The following is an 18,716-nucleotide window of genomic DNA, read 5'->3' on the forward strand; positions in this document are numbered from 1 at the left end:
ATTTTCAATGGGTTCAGGGTATAAAAAACAAGACTAAAAATTTATTTTCTATTTGTTTTACAATCGTTTTTAAACTACGATGAATTCTGATCGTAAACAACTATGTCACGAAATTGTGGCGGCCGGTGATAATTATCGAAAATGTTATTGATACTAGTGGCGATCTTGTGTTCAAAACGAAGCAAGCAATTTAACAATTTAAGTTTATTATTTATTTCCGGGATCTGTTTACGGCCATTTACATAAATAATCCGCGTTTGACTCCGGTGTAAAAGTTATTCCACCTTAATTCAAAAACAGCAGGCAATGCAACGCACTAGTCGCAGAGTATCTTCTCACAAACGACGGCATTGCTTCGGCTTGGGTCTCCTTGTGTGATCGGCTCGAGAATAAGAGGCTGTTAGTCGACAGCCAGCTTAAAATCCTTCTCAATCTGTCCTAAGCCACCAAGGAGTCAGGCTCGGCTCTCAGACAGTTGCATAGCACTATGCACAGATGTATCACTGCAATCGAACATGCTCATATATCCACTGAGAATTAGGATTGCATTCTCGTGTTGCTGTGCGCCTCTAATTTGCCGGAAAAAATTCGATCTCTCTGGGAGCATTCATTAACACGAAAATCAGAAATCCCAGCCTGGCAGAACGTTAGTCACACTTAGCGAGCGCGCACGTGCTCTGGAGGCTATGGAAGGTGATCGTGCTGTTCCAAAGGTTCCAAACTCAACTCCTAGGTCTGCGAATCCTGCCCTTCTCAAACCAGTTAACTCCTTCACAACGCAAGTGAATTCGAAGAGTACAATGTGCGAACTGTGTTCAAAAGAGAGCCATCCAATCCGATTTTGCCCTCGGTTTCTCCAGCTGTCTATCCATGAACGAGAGGCATACATAAAAGCAAAGAATCTTTGCCTGAACTGCTTCGCTAAGGGTCACCAGTTACGAGAGTGTACCAGGACGCACAACTGTTTCAAGTGCAATGGTTGACATAATACCCTACTCCATAGGGACAATACTCCTCGGACCGCTGCTGCAGCAACAACAGCTATAGCTCCGACTCGTACTCAAGTTATGTCCAACGTCCAAACGTATCTGGCTGCCAACACGCGAGGTGTCCTCCTCGGCACGGGGTGATCAACATATGCCATTTCGGAACAATCTATCCCGCCCGTGCTTTAGTCGACTCAGGGTCCAAAGCAACCTTCATTTCTGAGCGGCTATTCCGCAAAATCAAGTTGCCATTCAAATCCGTGCGGACTCAAGTTTCCAGCTTGAATCAAGCAGTTACAGCTAAAGCTATGTAACTTTGACATTGGTTCTCCTTTGAAACCGAGAATACGAATCGAAGCTTTTGCTCTCGTCCTTCCAAATCTTGTCGGTAACCTCCCTTCGTCTCCAATTCCGCAACTCTTATTGAACCAGCTTCCGAACATTCAGCTAGCTGATCCTGAGTTCTATAAGAGTTCGCAAATTGATGTCCTTATAGGCGCGGATATCCTTCCGACTATCATTCAGGGAGGTTACCATCCGAATATTTGTGGATCTCTTTTAGGTCTAGAAACTGTTCTCGGTTAGGTACTGACTGGCCCATTTTCATGAACCTCACCGCAAATGGTCTCCTCCTTCACAACCCAAGTGGCCGTTCTGGATGACGGGAAACTTAAGGTTCCATCTACCGTAATTCTTCCATCCCGAGTTCCCGACAACACCACTACAAAAGTGAGGGTCGGTTTCAATAAGAGCCCGAATGATATTCTTCATTCAGGCCCAACATTCCAACCCAACCCCTGTGCTCCTTGTGCTGTCCAACTAACTTCCATGTTTTGTTCTAACGAGCAAGCAATTCAATCTCCAACTCATTTAATCTTCCAGATAAAGACGCCGTCATCAGAAAGCAGCAAGCGACGCGGTACCAATTCCTTCCAGTGCCGCGTATGACCAGGAGTCCACGGTCTCCGGAACTGCCAGCGTTTTCTGGGCCTTCCAGAGGAGAAACGTATGCGTGCGGTACTTATACATAAGTACTGCACGAACTGCTTGGCTGGCGAGCACTCAGGGCAATCCTGCCGCGACAAAGGACGTTGCAAAACGTGTGGCCAGGATCACCACACGCTGCTGCATCTCCAGGGATGAGCACGTCACTCCGCCTCGACTCCTAATTAGGCAGTCACAGCTCCGATGACGGCTTTGATCTGCACACCAAGAGGTCTCCAGCTTCGAACGCGCCGTCTTAATTTGCAATCCAAATAAAGACGAGGAAACTATAAAGGGGCGTGGCATATAGAAAAATACCCTGTAATTTTCACATTTGTTGACCGTAAGCATTCAAACTTTGCAGTTAGGTTACCGTTAGCTCGTTCTAAGAACTGACCAAAAATGAGGTGTCTACGCCCAGTAGGGGCGAGGCAAATCGGGAATTTTCTACAGTATTAGAGCGAAACTTAGTTACTAAATTGCTGATGGGATGTGAATGAGTATTCTGCAGTTGGGCGCTACCGAGGTTCTTAGTTACGTTCGTACTTGTTATACTCTGCACCCATTGAAAATGGGAAATCAGGGTATAATGGTTTTGTTAAATGTATGTAACAGGCAGAAGGAGGTTTGGCAGACCCCATAAAGTATATATTTTTCTTGATCAGGGCGACGAGCTAAGTCGATTTAGCCCTGTCCGTCTTTTCGTATGTTTGAACGCGTCGATCTCAGAAGATATAAAAGCTAGAGAATTCAATTTTTTCCTAAGTCCACGAGCAATCGAGTTTTTCTTCAAATATCGATAACTTTTTATCGATTAAACGTTATCGAAAACCAAAATAAATGTATATCTCCTACATCTTTAAAACTAGCCACCATATTTTTAATGTAGATTTATATGTACTTTTTGGAATTCCGAATTTTGTCAAAATTTACCCCCCACCCCTAATTCACTCCATCACCGACCTATTTGTAAAAGGCGTATTTGACTTGTGCTTTAGCAAGTGCACGCATTTCATTGTTATAATTACGATATGAAAGTTTCATGAAGATCGTATGTCCACAAAAAAAAGGTATTAAACAATTAAGTTTCCATAGTAAGACACCACTGCAGACAATGCGTGTTTATGCGTGCGTGTGCATCAATTGATCGGCTTCAGTCTCGAACGGAGATAATGGAACATTTCCTTAATCAGCGACGTCTTCCGGCACCATAATACATAGCGTCGATTTGCGGTGACCACCACTCACGTCGACAAGTATCGTGCGTCCAATTTGTAGTTTGAAAATGGTGTTTAATTTCAGCTGTTCCAGTTGGATAAAACTCGATGACTCCGACGCGCTCAAAGTTTGTGACAACCAGGCAGCGATTAACAGGTGCTGGGTGTACTAGTCCTCTCACTAGTAGTGCAGTATTCCTCTGTTTCCTCTGTGGCTTTGATATTGTACTGCTGCATACCCTTTTAATTTTTGCCCGATTGGCATATCGTCTCTGTTCTAAGTACAAAAGGTTTCTACAAAATCCATTTCCTAATATTTGTAACATTATATATTTACAGTAGGTCATGTATGGTAAATAATATAATTCTTATTTTTTGTTTATAGGATTTCGGTTGGAGACTAGACAAAAATAGCAGCAAATGTAAATATTTAGTGAAATCAATTAAAATTAAAGCAATTTATTTTTCGGCTGTCACCAGCTTATATTAAATACATGTGCATGTATATTTATAAATTTGTTAATATACATATATTGTTTTTAGTTGCGGTTTTAATTCTGGGGGTATCACTGGTGCAGGTTCAAGCTTTCGGGCAACTAAACGCTTAAACCGACCACTGAATTGTTTGCGAAATCCTCTGAAGCCTATTTTATCGGTAGCTACCAACATCTCCTGAAATTATAATAAAAAAAAAAGCAGATTAATATCTAAATAACTGAGAAGTTAAACGACTAGGGATTCGGCTAATGTATTTTCAGGGTATAATGGTTTTGTTGAAATGTATTTAACAGGCAAAAGGAGGCGTGACAGACCCCACAAATTCCGTATGTTTAAGCGCGTCGATTTCAGAAGATATAAGAGCTAGAGACTTCAATTTTTTTAAATGTCCGTATATACAGCACGGATATCGAGTTTATCACCAAAAATAGTTATCCCGTTATTTTGTTATCGATAAAAAACTTTATCGAAAGTCAGTTGTAAAATGATATCTCCTACATATTTAGAGCTAGACTCTCCAAATTTTAAATGTACACTTATATTGTATACAATTTCGGTTTTTTATAAAATTTACCCAACCCCTAATGTTATATTAACGACCTGAACGTTTCATGAGCAAAGTTCATCAACAAGAAAAATTATTAAGCAATTAAATTTCCATAGTAAGCCCACACTGCTGCCAATGCGTGTTAATGGTTGCATCCCTGAGTTTTTCTGTGTGTGAGTGTGTGTGTTTCTTATGTAAGCAGAAAGACTCTAAGAATTATTGTGAAATATAAATTCTTCGAAGGGTTCAGGGAATGTCTTAGTCGAGCAGTCTCGACTAGAGCTCAAAGGGCCGACGATTTTACGTCGCTATACCCGGAAGGCACTTTAACTATAACGAGCAAAAAAAAAAAAAAAAATATATATATATATATATATATATATATATTTTTTTTTTTTTTACACGGTTGCCACATTTGTAAAAGATTTTAACATAAATTATTTATAAATTTATTTCAATAACATGGTATAGAAACATTTGTGACACGCCACACAGTGAAGGCCTTTGCTCATTTTGCGTTGCAAAAATCATAACTTTTGAACCAAGCAATGTATTTTAAAAATTTTAAAATTCGACAGAGAATCCGTCAAGCTATAAATGACCTAACGCAGAGGGTAATGCGCTTACAGGGTATTTCACAGTTTAACCTCAAACATGATCGATAATAAAATATCGGGTGTACTTATCGATATTTAGAGATACATACATTACATACATTTTAACAAATCTATTATACCCTGATTTCCCATTTTCAATGGGTTCAGGGTATAACAAGTAAGAAAGCTCTAGTCAAGACTGCTCGACTACGAGATCCCCTGAATCCTTCTAGCAACTGATATTCAATAATTATTCGCATATGCACACAATAAGACATACGTACGCATGCATAAACACGCATTGGCTGTAGTGGTGGCTTACTATGGGAACCTAATCGTTCAATAAAATTTCTTGTGGATTTACTTTTTCCATGAAACTTTCAGATTACGATTATAGCATAGATATACATGCATTTGTTAAAGCACAAATCTCTAGTATTTAAGATACGTCTTTTACAAATATTTAGGTGAGGGGGTAGATATAGTGGTGGGGATAAATTTTAACAAAAACCGAAATTGTATAAAATGCATATTTAAAATTTGACTCTAGCTTCAAAAAGGTAGGATATATATTTTTAAAGCTGATCTTCGATATCGATAACAAAATATCGGGGCAAGTTTTCAATATTTGAAGCAAAACTCTATATGCGCGTGGTATACACGGACCTAGGAAAAAAAATTTCAGGTCTCTAGCTCTTATATCTTCTGAAATCGACGCGTTTAAACATACGGACAGACAGACGGACAGGGCCAAATCGACTCAGCTCGTCGCACTGATCAAGAATATATATACTCTGTGGGATCTGCCACGCCTCCTTCTGCTTGTTACATACATTTCAACAAAAACATTATACCCTGATTTCCCATTTCAGGGTATCAAAACTGAAATGGCTATATTTCTGGCTATTCTTGAATTTGATCTAGCCGTTTGCCATGCTCGTGCAAAATGTTTGCGTTTTCGATATTATTTGTGAGAAGGGTATGAAAGCGTTAGTGCGCATAATGAAAATGTTTTCACGACGTAGCATGCACACACACACTTACAATATGCTACATGTACTATGAGCATTTGTTTGCCTGTGTGCGAATCTCTTGTTGCCTGTAGCAATTTTAAAGCCCAGCATTTGCATTCGGTCGATCTTGTAAAGTGCGATGCTCACAATTAAGGGATATCACTTGTAGAAGCATTTGTATGCTTGTGTGCATGAGTATATATGCGTGTGTGTATGGCGTGTGCCTACCACAACTTAGAATTTTATGAACGATTTTGAGTTCGAATTGCAGTCTCGTTTATATGCAGATGAGTCGAAATTTAATATATTTGCGTCGGATTGGATGCAATATGTTTGGCGCCCACCAAATACCGAACTCCAATAACAGCACCTAAAACTAACTATGAGCTATGACGATGATGGCAGTGTCCTGGACCTGCATGACGTCTTCGGGAGTTGGAAACTTAGTTTTCATAGATGGTAATATGAACAAATATATGTATCTATCCTTTTCAAAGGAGAATTCGGTCCAAAGTGCCGAAAAACTTGGTCTAGAGGGGCTATCCCTATTTCATCAGGTTAATGCCCAAAACATAAATAAACTCTTGGTTGATCTGGAACTGTCCAATGTGGTCGATCCACTAGCCCAGTGGTCATACCTAAACGGTATAGAACATTTTTGGTCAAAATTGGGCGTGGCCATTCGGAAAAGGTCAATATCCAATAATCACTAAAAATGTTCTCTAGATGATTTATGGTTAGCGGTATAATGAACAAATTAATTTTGTATAGACAAAAAACGTACCGGGTTTATATGATAGATATGAGGCGATGGTGCTTTTGGAGGAAACGTCCACTCTGGATTGTCTTCTACATTTCCGTGCTCAACAACTTCAGCAGCAATGCCACTAGTTCGTAGAAATTTTACATGTTGGTTGTCTTCAATAAAATTGTTACAAATTTTATTCGGCTGGGTTTCAGAATTTTCATAACTGTTTAGACCCTGATAATCTCCATTGTCCTGAAGCTCCTTGACTTCACTTTTTTTGTATTCACTACAGGTTTCGTCGCGTTTGCGTAATTTATTCCGAACAAGTCGCATTGTTAGTGTCCCAGTGTGGCCTTTTACCATTTCAGAATCAGGCGGTTGTATAATTAAACTAACCTCTGTAACAGGAAACCTTCTATGGGCAATTATATAATTTTAATGTTGAATTGCGTTTTAATTCTGTAGCACAATAAAATGTTTCAAATCCGCGAATTGTTAAGTAGCCAAAAATATACTGACAGCTCCAGAATTTCACCATTCAAAACTCAGTTTGACTAGAATTAATATCGATTTTCTAAATGTGGGCCGACATATTTGGGTGGTGTATACTGCAGACTTGCGTTGATATTGATGTTGATATGCTTAATTATTTATGTTCCCGTCTTATATATTTTTTATTGATACAGCCTTTCGGCTGTAATTATTGCTAACTGTACGCCACGAGATAGTACATTTGGCTTAACAGCTTTGTTCTTCCTATTTTATATTTCGGAACAAGCAGTTCACTATACAATTATTGTTTTGACGATAACTTTCACAATCTTTAGTCACAAATTTGCTATTGCATTTCCTCAACAGATATACATATGTATGTATAAATGTAGTTCCTCGGAACATGAGGTACAAAATGATTGACTTCACTATAGTCCACACAGAATGTATCTGAGTAAAAGTATAACAATAATTGTCACGTATTCGTAGTGCTAGACAATGCACAAACACTGTTAATGATACGTGGGTATTCTCTTTTATTTTCTCATTTTCACTCTCTTATACACCACGCTCAACCCAGCGGGAATATTAAATTATGTATGTTTCCAGTTTTTTTAATCTCAGCTATTGATAATATTCGGTAGTATCGTACCACATACATATATTTATGTATATAGTTCCTCTTCATTTATACATACACTTCATAAATGGATAATTATTATTCTAAATTTACTTATGTTTGTAAAATGGACATATTTCGAAACTACCGTGGTAATGTCCAGATCACATAGTTGTTTCTTACTGTGATACTGTGTACAATATTTCCCTCTCGCTAAACGTGAAACAAAATGACGTCACGTTTGTGTGGAATTTTCATGGCTTTATAGGGTTGCCTACACTCTCAAATGAATCGATTTTACAACACTTAGATTTAAAGATTACATTAGCAAAATTTATTTCTTATTTCTTTTTTGCCAATTCTTTTTATTTATTTTTATTTTTTTATTTTAAATTCAATAAAGTATATATATATAGAAACAATTTGATGTATTTTATACTATATAGTAGTGCAGTAAAACTATCGGTTGAACTATCGATCTATCGAATATTTATATTTCTGCGTCCATATCGATTGTTTTTTATACTATCGATGGAGATGATATCGTGCGTTGAACATCAATTACTTTGGTGCAACTTTGCAAGGCTTTTTTTGGTAAGAAATACATTTATAAGAAGCAATTAAGTATAAAAATAAGTATTTATTTGTAGGTAAATTTTCGTTGGTGTTGGTGGCTGGACAGATTATCACGGAATGACGAGCTGCCTTAAAAGCTAAGCATGTGGACATGCTTGTCCTTCTTAATCATAACTCTTGGATCTTGGCAGAAGAATAAAGGCCATGCATTTAATTTTAATTTTATCTAAACTTTTTTTTGTTATAGTCCATGAAGGATCTCATTATTGTTTATTAAAATTTTTATTTTTATTTTTAAATATGCATTTATTTTTTGTTTTTGAACTTGAAAATATTTTCGATAGTACTATCGATGGTATTGAATAATTGTTGTAAAACCATCGAAACTATTGAATGCTGCAACCATCGATAGTTTTACAGCTCTACTATGTAGTACAAAAGTATTCAAGCGTTGAATGTTGGAGCTGTATTTGATGGAGCCATTGATACTATCGATATTTTAAAAATCACTGATGATCGATGCTTTTGTAGCACAACTATTTAGGTCTGTCCTAATATATATATCTCCGCCAATTGGGGCGTGGCAAATCGGATAAAACTGTATCTCCTAAAGTTGTAAACCTGGAAAGCTGAAATTTTGCACGTCAGCTAATGTTAAAAAGTCTAGAGACAAAATTATAAGTCTACGCCCTTAAGGCAAATCGGACCCGAAGATATGGTGATTTTTTATATTCTGCTATATTTTGGATACTATTGATGCCAGAGACCTCAAATTTTGTATATATACTCGGACTGATCACCCAAGACCAAAAAGCTTTGTCGGATATATGTCCGCCCACACGGGGCGTGGCAAACCGCAAAAGTTTATATCTCCTAAACTATAATAGCTAGAAGCTTCAAATTTGGATAGATGAGTTACTGGTAGATTTACTGGCCTCCTCTATCGATTCCCCAAAAAATAATTTTTACGCCTTTTTAGGGGTGTGGCATATCGAAAAATACCCTGTAATTTCACTTTTTTTTAGGGTAAGCATTCAAACTTTGCAGTTAGGGTACCGCTATCTCGTTCTAAAAACTGACAAAAAATGAAGTGTCTACGCCCAGTTGGGGCGCGGCAAATCGGAAAAGCTTGTATATTCTACAGTATTAGAGCGAAACTTAACTACTAAATTGTTGATGGGATGTGAATGAGTATTCCGCAGTCGGTAACGCCCGACTGCAACGTTCTTACTTGTTATACCCTGAACCCATTTTCAATGGGAAATCAGGGTATAATGATTTTGTTGAAATGTATGTAACAGGCAAAAGGATGCGGGGCAGACCCCACAAAGTATATATATTCTTGATCAGGGTGACGAGCTGAGTCGATTTGGCCCTGTCCGTCTGTCTGTCCGTCCGTCTGTCCGTCCGTCCGCCTGTCCGTATGTATGCACGCGTCGATTTCCGAAGATATAAGAGCTAGAGACTTCATTTTTTTTTTAAATGTCCGTATTTACAGCGCGGATATCGAGTTTATCATTAAAAATCGATAGCTCATCCCGATCTTTTTTCATCGATAAAAAACCTTATGGAAAACCAGTTATAAAATTATATCTCCTACACCTTTATTGCTAGATTCTCCAAATTTGTTATGTATGCTTATATGCAATTTATGCAATTTCGGTTTTTGTTAAAATTTACCCCCCACCTCTATATCAACCCCCTCATCCTCACTTTTCTAAAAGGTGTATTTCAAATACTAGAGACTTTGCTTTGGATAATACATGCATATTCATGTTGTAAACATAATCTAAAAGTTTCATGAAGATCGTATGTCCGCAAAAAAAGTTATTAAGCAATAAAGTTCTCATAGTAAGCGCACACTGCAGCCCATGCGTGCTTATGCGTGGGTGATTGTGTGTGTATGTGTTTGTGTGTGTATGTGTGTGTGTGTGTGTGTGTGTGTGTGTGTGTATGTAGGCGTGTGTGTTTTTTTTATATTCATTTATTGACAAAATTATATAACAAATTGCAAGTTGCGTGGTGGCTAGGAGCGCGCGGTGCTTGCGGGACGGCCGTAAAGCATTGCTTCGCAAGCACTATGCGCTACCTTAGCCTGGGACAGCTCGTCTTCTCGATCGCTCGACTCTGCGGAGCTCCATCATCACCGTGGCCGCGAAGGTGCTTGTTAGTTCCCAAGCTTCCTCCGATTCCAGCATGGCGTTGACTAAGTTGTCCGCTCTGATGGAGCGGCCCACTGCCTCTTCCAGACGACGCCTCTCCTCCAGGAACCGTCCACATTCGAAAAGAATGTGGTTGGCGTCTTCCACATGCCCTCGCTCGCACCAGGGGCACTCGTCAGATTCCTCGTGGCCAAAGCGCTTCAAATAGCTCCGAAAGCATCCATGACCCGAGAGGATCTGCGTAAGGTAGAAGTTAACCTCGCCATGTTTGCGGTTAACCCATGGTTCAAGCTCCGGGATGAGCTTGTGCGTCCACCGCCCTTTAGCTGAGCTATTCCACCTTCTTTGCCATCGTGCGATGCTGTTCGCCCTGACAGCGTTGAGTCGCGTAGGCCCGTGCGAATTCCGCTCCACGGCTTCGGCGACCAAATACTCCAGTGGCACCATACCGGCTATGACGAGCGCCGCGTCATCGGAGATAGTCCTGAAAGCGCAGCTGACTCTGATTGCGCTCAGCCTGTAGATCGCGCAAATGCCTCGGCTGTAGCTCGGCGTTGCCATCGCTCTTGCCCATATTGGCGCAGCATAGAGGATGACAGACCTAATGACGCTCATTAGGAGGAGACGTCGTTGCTGTTTAGGTCCCCGCGTGTTAAGCATGATTCTCGAGAGAGCTCTACAAGAATCAGCTGCCTTTTTATGCACATATTCTAAGTGCTCGCGGAAAGTTCATCTTGTGTCTATCATGACACCAAGATATCTTATCGCCCTCTTTGACGCAATGGTGACGCTGCCGATCTTTATATTGGCAGTTTCCACTCTTTTGCGACTGCTGACTAGTACAACTTCGGTCTTGTGTGCCGCAAGCTCGAGCCCAGCTCCTGTCAACCAGCTTCGTATGCGATTGATACTTTCGCTGCACATATCCTCTGTATCTTTGAGCTCCTTTCCTATGGCTACGACAGCTACATCATCAGCAAAGCCAATGGTGTGCGCGCCTGCTGGTAGTTCCAAGCGCAGTACGCCGTCGTACATGATGTTCCATAGGAGAGGCCCCAGCACTGAGCCTTGGGGTACTCCAGCTGACACTGTATGAGTTTGGGGACCCTCACTCGTGTTGTATACCAGTGTTCTTCCTCTGAAGTAGCTCTTTATTATCTCTCTTAGATATTTAGGGATATTATATTGTGACAGCGCATTCAGTATCATATCCCAACTAGCTGTGTTGAAGGCATTCCTTACATCCAGGGTCGCGATGATACAGTATTCCTTCGTCGTGGCCAGACCAACAACTTTGTTAAGCGCGTCCGTTGTTGACCGGGCCTTCCGGAATCCAAATTGGTTTGGTGACAGGCCTCCGGCGCTTGCAATCGCAGTCTCCAGCCTAGAGCAGATCAGTTTCTCAAACACCTTTCCCATGGTGTCTAAGAGACAGATCGGTCTGTACGAAGATGGCTCATCTGGTGGTTTGCCAGCCTTGGGTAGCAATACCAGATTCTGGGCTTTCCATTTTGCCGGGAACGTCTCTTGGATCAGGCATTCGTTAAATAATTCGGCGAACGTACTTGGGTGCAAGGCGAGGGCGTGTAGGGTGTGTGTGTGTGTGTGTGTGTGTGTGTGTGTGTGTGTATGTAGGCGTGTGTGTGTGTGCGTGTGTCTTGTGTAAGCTGAAAGAAGCGAAAAATTATTGAAATAGCTATTACTCCAAAGGTTCAGGGGATCTCGTAGTCGAGTAGTCTCGACTACTACAGCTTTCTTACTTGTTTTTAAAATTGTATTATGAGTATTTCAGATGCACTCAATGAAAAAAAGTTAAAGGCATAGCGGGACACAGAATATCTCTTAGTCGGGCTTCACCAACAATGGTTTCTTAAAGAAACCCGTTTTAGTTTTTAACAAAAATATAATTATATGGGAACATATTTTGTTGCCCAAATATCGAATATTTTGTGCGATATTTTTTATATACAATATTTGTGCTGGTCACTCCTGTAATAAATGAACCAATTGTGAATGTACAAAAATTTAATATGATGAAAACGTATTATTGTGACTTTAATATTGGAACAGCTAAATGTAATTGCTGTGAAAACAAGTTAGCTAACACATTAAATATGGCGTCGCATATAAAAAACAAGCACTATGATGCTTTTGAGTACCGAGTACTGGAGACCGCTTACTTTTTCATTTAAGTAATAATTTGTTATTCTTATTAATCCTCCTTTTTGGGACGAATTCTAAATTTATTGTGGGAAAAAAGTTTTTAAAAAACTATCGAAAAATATGTATACATCGATATTTTTAAAGTTGCATGAAAATATCATATTGATATTAATCAAATCCTAAAATGACATCAATACGATATTCTTAAAATATACGACAGTACTAGTTTTTTACTTGATTTTATACCATGGACCCGTAAAAAATTAAAAATCAGGGTGTAATGTTTTTTATGAAAGTCAGTTGTGGTCAGAATGTCCATCTCTTCCTCTATATAAGCCTCGTATGGTACAAATGATATAAGCGTGTATCATAGAGCTGGGAAACCATCGATGGACGGCTCCATCGATGGAAAAAATAATCGATTATATCGATGGTTCCATCGAAAAATTTTTCCTTTCAAATTTTAAACTTTTTTTTTTGTATAAAAGTCGTACTTTTCATAATAGAAATAAATGTAAATAATGCTCTTGTAATTTCATACTTTACCTTGTACATTTTTACAGAATAAGAATAAAGAATATAGACAACTATAGAGAAAATATAAACGTTTAATTCATTAAATTTTCATTTCCAAAACATAACACAAATTCAACATAATGATTTTAAAGATAACTTAAATATAAAAGAGATCTATTTTCTTTCTTATCGAAAAATTAAAAAATAAAAATATAACAAATTATTAAAGATATAGTAAATATTCAATATTTACAAAAATAAGATAATACTAAAATTTTAGTCTCGTTGTTTTCAGGGAACAGCCATTCATTTTTGTTTAAAAAAATCAATTGATTGGCCTTTTCTTTCTTTCAAAGACGCCCGGCGGTCAGAAATCAATTCACCCGCCTTGCTAAAAATGCGCTCACTTTCTACAGAGCTAGCTGGAATAATAGCACAACAGCTGAGTGCATTTAATTGGTGTTCGTTAATCTGAAACAAAACGGACCATTAAAACTATAAAATGAAAGGGTTTTATAAATTACCTTCCAAAATTGTAGCGGATCGATGTCATGAGATGAATGGAGCAGTTGTTTCAACGTGGTCTCTTACCACGAAGGGATGTACACGTCTTAAGTGTTCCATCATATTGGAAGTGTTGCCGCTCGTGCGGTACTCTTTTCCGCAATGACGGCATTTGGCAAGCATGTTCATGAGTTTCTCAAAATGTGACCAAACTTCTGATGTGCTTTTTTTTCGTTTCGTGCTAGGCTCATTGGATTCAGTCAATGCATTTGAAGATGCAATTGTAGTGGAGGCATTGTAGGTTTTATCTAAAATGTGAAAAATACGTTCAAGCTAGAAAATAGCACATTTTTTTAACGTAATGTACCCTACACATGGTATAAAATACTTACTTGAAACGACAAACTTGTCCATGTTGAAGAGGAACTACCAATGTTTAACAATGTCCGTATGCTATGCTTGTCAACTATTTATAAAATTTCCAAAAGTAGATCAAGCACGCAAAAAATAAATTTTATTTTGTTACAAAAGAAAATTTCACCACTTACATGTGTTTGATTTGTTACTCAAAGCGGCGATATATCGATATCGACAAAAGTCCATCGATATATCATAAAGATTAAAGTCCATCGATATAATCGATGGTTGCATCGATGGTTTCCCAGCTCTAGTGTACCATGCCACGTATACGTATACATTGTAGTGCTGCAAAACCATCGATGGACCCTCCATCGATTTTTTTGAGTCCGATGGTTTCAAATATCGATAGCATCGAAAATTGCTCCAAAATTCAAAATTGCTAAAAACTCAAAGAAAAAAAATCAATTTTATAAACATTAATACTGAATAAGTTGAATAAAATTAATGATTTTTTGTCTTAATTCCTATAAATAATATTTGTATTTTAGTTTTTTATAAAAAGTCTTATTTTAAAACTAAAAGCCATAAAGATTACCTTAAATTCATTAGGGTTGATGATGTCGCAGCGATCTACAAAGCTATGGCATGTCAGAGTGAAAGAGAGAAATATTGCTTGAATTGCCAAAAAGAATATATTTCACCTTACTAACCAACGGTTATTTAGGCTCAGCACGCAACAAAAACACACGTATCAGAAAAGCTTTGTCATGCGATAAAGCGAGAAAGCGGTTCAGGTGGAATTGGGTGGATGTTCTTATATTGGCGTTCAATACTATCAATGTTCTCCAAAAATATTTATGCATGAAAAGGAATCGACATTTTTTACTATTTCAAAATTTGTCGGCAATACATAAATTCTTGTACTACACGCTATCAAAAGAGTTGCATACATTTTTTAATCTTTTCGTTTCATTTACATAGAATCAAAAAGTTCGATATTGTTGTTCACAATAGGTTGTTCTGAATTAAATATAAATCATATCCTAGTTTAGTTAGTTCCATATTATTACCGCTTGGTTCGTTCATTGAAAATTGAATTACTGAACTATTTGGTTTTAATTTAACTACAATGAAGAAAACTTCATTCTTCATACGAATTATCCATACAAAATACGAAAATTTCTTCAATAAAAAAAAAAGCGGAAATAAAGCAAATTATTCTTTAAAAAATCCAGAATTCCCGCTGTCCGCTGTTTAGGAATTTTTCCCGCAATCGGCTTTTCAAAAAAGCCAGATTTGACGGGAAAAAAGCTGATTTGGCAACACTGACGGCCACTAGGGGCGTGGCGATCGACATTTATAGTGCCCATATTGCGGCATTTATATGCTTAATAGACATTGATAACACGGAAGGAAACATTTTTATAAAATTAAAATAAAAAAAATTTGCAATTTACAAAAACGAGTTTTCCGCGGGATTTGAATTCGCACCCAAGCCGAATAGCATGTTCATGTCAAAATATCTAAAATAAAGATCGCCGGCGCTTCAGCTTACAGCACCACCGCATCTTTTCGAACAACAGTAGTTAAAACGAAATCACATTATTGTAATGACGCCATATAGCAAAGAAAAGCCAGTGTAGCGGCTGGAAATTCAAAAACAATGCAAACACAAATCAATCGCAACTGAGATTCTTAGAATATGCTAGAGTACGCATTGATGTGTACATACATACACACATACAAATACATACAAATGAGCGCGTGTATAAGGCTGGAATGCTTGATGCTATGCGTGCAGACTTACATATACATATATACATATGTATGTATTTGCGTATATGTATTTGAGGGCTATTTAAGAAGAAACAAATTTAAACTTATAAAATTATTCGACTAAGAAAAAGAAAAGTATGAAGGGCCATTCATTCAAGCTCGCACCTTCCCAATAAAATATCTATTTTATAAAAAACGAAATGTGTATGCAAAAAAAATATATCATCGAAGAGGTTTCAAACCTCCCCTAGTGTAACAAAACTTGCGTCGCCCTTAGCCCCCGCGCTACTGCTTTGCTTGATCAACCAGTTGCTAAAATAGAATAACTTAATAACAGATCGTCATCTAATAAAATTACAGTAACGGCTAGAAAATCCAGAAATCAATCGAAATTCTAAGAATGTGCTAAAAGACGCGCTTCTGTTTGTACGCATAGAATACACGATGAGTGTGTGCGTATGTATAGGAAAATCGCGCTGATCTGCTGCTAACCTGAAGCCGGTATCCAATATAGGGATATAAATATATAATAAAAATCAAAATTGTATAAATGATATATGTAATTTGACGATCCTAGCTGCAATGATGCAATGATGATAGCAATAGTTATCGATGATTTTCCAATTTTAAGGAGATCATACCCTGTTTTTTGTTGCGCACTAGACTTGAAAATTGCACTATATACTCTGGTTGACAGCGTTTGGGCTGTCGGTATCGCCCGACTGCAACGTTCTTACTTGTTTAAATATTTTTTGAATACTCAATAATATGTATTTAAAAACTAAAAAAATGAGACCAAAACAGTTACACTTATTTCAGCCACAAACTTTGCAGCTGATTATATACTTTTTCCATGCTTTATTCCATGTTATATGCTTTATTCCATGGTATCGCAATGTGATGATATAAATTTGTGTTGAATTTGGAGAGCTTTTTCCGTGAAAGTAGAACCCACAATGAAGGTACAAATGCTCCGAAACAAATTTTGAATCCCACGGGCGAGCGCTATATTGTGAGAAAAATCCGAGACTACCCAAGGAGGAATTGGCAAGTCATGCCACCCAGAAACTATTCGCCGTGTGCTTCGGGAACATGACTTTAATGACAGAGTTCCACGCAAGAAGCCTTTTATAAGCGACAAAATAAAGAAGTGTCGCCAATAATTTGCCAAGGAGCACTTGTACAAGGACATTGGATTCTGGAACACTGTCATAGTTTACGATGAGTCCAAATCGAATATATTTGGCTCAAAAGGGCCCTCATATTGTTGGCGTAAGCCTAATACAGAGCTTGACACAAAACAAGTTGAGGGCTATAGTAAAACATGTCTAAGGTACAGGCTTGGGCCTGTATGTCAGCAGCCGGCGTTAGGAACTCGGAGTTTATAGAGACTACGATGGATCCAATTTAATTCAAAGTGTTCAGAAACTGGGCATCAAGGGGAATTCAGATTTTACCAAGATAATGACCCGAAACGCACTGCGGGAATTGTCCAGACTTGGTTGATCTGGAAATGACCCAACGCTGTGAAACCACCAGCCCAGTCACCAGAAATAAATGTAATCGAAAATTTGTAGTCGATTTTGAAAATAAACATTCGCAAACATAAAATATTTAACAAATCGGACCCAAAGCTGCATTAGTTGAGGAATGGGATCTCAGAAGTTTTATAGCTAGAGAGCTGAAATTTGGCATGCATACTCGTGTGTACCATACGCAGAACAAGTTTATCATATTTATTCGATGACTCATCCGATAACTTTTTTATCGAGAATAATCGAAAAATTGATTTTGTTTTTTCAGCCTAATTTGAACACTTAGGTAGAGACTTGTGTTTTGGAATGTACACACATTTTACACACCATATGATCACGCTCTGAAAGTTTCATAAAGATTCTCCATCTACAAAAGAAACTATTCAACAATTAAATTCTCATATTATTGCCCACACTGCAGCGCAGTCCAAGCGCTGTCGCTGCTAACTGCGCAGTCAGCAGAACGCGTGGATGCGTGTGTATGCATGTGTGCATAAAAGAAATGCAGAATGAGTAGAATATAAGCTTAGAGGGTTCATGGGCTGTTTCTTGTGTAAGTAGAAAAGAAGCGAATATTTATTGAAAGCGAATATTTCTCGAATACAACTGTCTTACTTGCTTATATTATATGTATAAACAAATATGTAATGGCTTTTTCTACTGTCATGACCTTACTTGTTCAGTATTGTATATACTTACATACATAAGTAAGCCCTATCTACATTGTATATATGTACATGATTTGAATTGAACTGCACTTTGTAATATATGAAAAAGTTCGGGCTATATATGTATGTATAGTGCATACAAAATTAATATCTCCAAATAGCATTATTTATGGCAGCGCTATTTGAATAGTCAATGTACAATGTACATATGTACATATGTATGTATGTATGTATGTTCTTTCTTTGTGTCAGACATACACTACATACATACATACACAAAAATATCCACAAGAACGTATATACATATGTACATACATATGCATATTTGATTGATAAAAATTAATAGTTTTGTGAGTTTGTTGCACATATGTATGTATACCTGTCGAGGATCGCCTCTTCTAACACATTTTTTGCGGTTCAGTGAAAAAATAGGCGTGCCGCTGTGTTGTCGGCAAGTAAAAAGTAAAGAAACGTGTGCCCCTACTTTTAAAAGGCAATATCCCTAATTACCTTTACACCTCTGCTGCCATCAAACACAACAGTTTCCTCTTGAAATTTATGGGTTTGTTATTCAGCCGAAACTATGAACAAAGATATTGCTTTCCCAAACTGCGACAGGTGGTGGAACAGCAGGTCATCGTCACAGTTTATACATATGGGTAGGCATTCGTACAGGATATAAATAATTGTGGATTAAACAAAAGGAATGATTACTAATTTTGTATGCACTAAAAAAATGAAAAAGCTCTATTCGAG

General features: G+C 37.9%; 1 protein-coding gene and 1 long non-coding RNA gene across 2 annotated transcripts; both read right to left on the reverse strand.

Moving 5' to 3' along the window:
- Positions 1-3,507: 3,507 nt before the first annotated feature.
- LOC6572019 lies at positions 3,508-7,877 on the reverse strand. Its single transcript, XM_001998137.4, has 2 exons — positions 6,626-7,877; positions 3,508-3,859 (listed from the first exon to the last, which is right to left on the reverse strand). The coding sequence occupies exons 1-2, from the start codon at positions 6,950-6,952 to the stop codon at positions 3,707-3,709; spliced, it is 480 nt and encodes a 159-aa protein (XP_001998173.2). The 5' UTR covers positions 6,953-7,877; the 3' UTR covers positions 3,508-3,706.
- A 5,312-nt stretch (positions 7,878-13,189) lies between these two features.
- On the reverse strand, positions 13,190-14,291 carry LOC26527663. Its single transcript, XR_001449492.3, has 4 exons — positions 14,170-14,291; positions 14,014-14,087; positions 13,642-13,929; positions 13,190-13,588 (listed from the first exon to the last, which is right to left on the reverse strand). It is a non-coding gene; the product is annotated as an uncharacterized LOC26527663 (long non-coding RNA).
- Between the last annotated feature and the right edge of the window lie 4,425 nt (positions 14,292-18,716).

The sequence above is a fragment of the Drosophila mojavensis genome, unplaced genomic scaffold (genome assembly GCF_018153725.1).
Source record: "Drosophila mojavensis isolate 15081-1352.22 unplaced genomic scaffold, ASM1815372v1 contig_19, whole genome shotgun sequence".
In the NCBI taxonomy this organism is placed as follows: Eukaryota; Metazoa; Arthropoda; class Insecta; order Diptera; family Drosophilidae; genus Drosophila; species Drosophila mojavensis.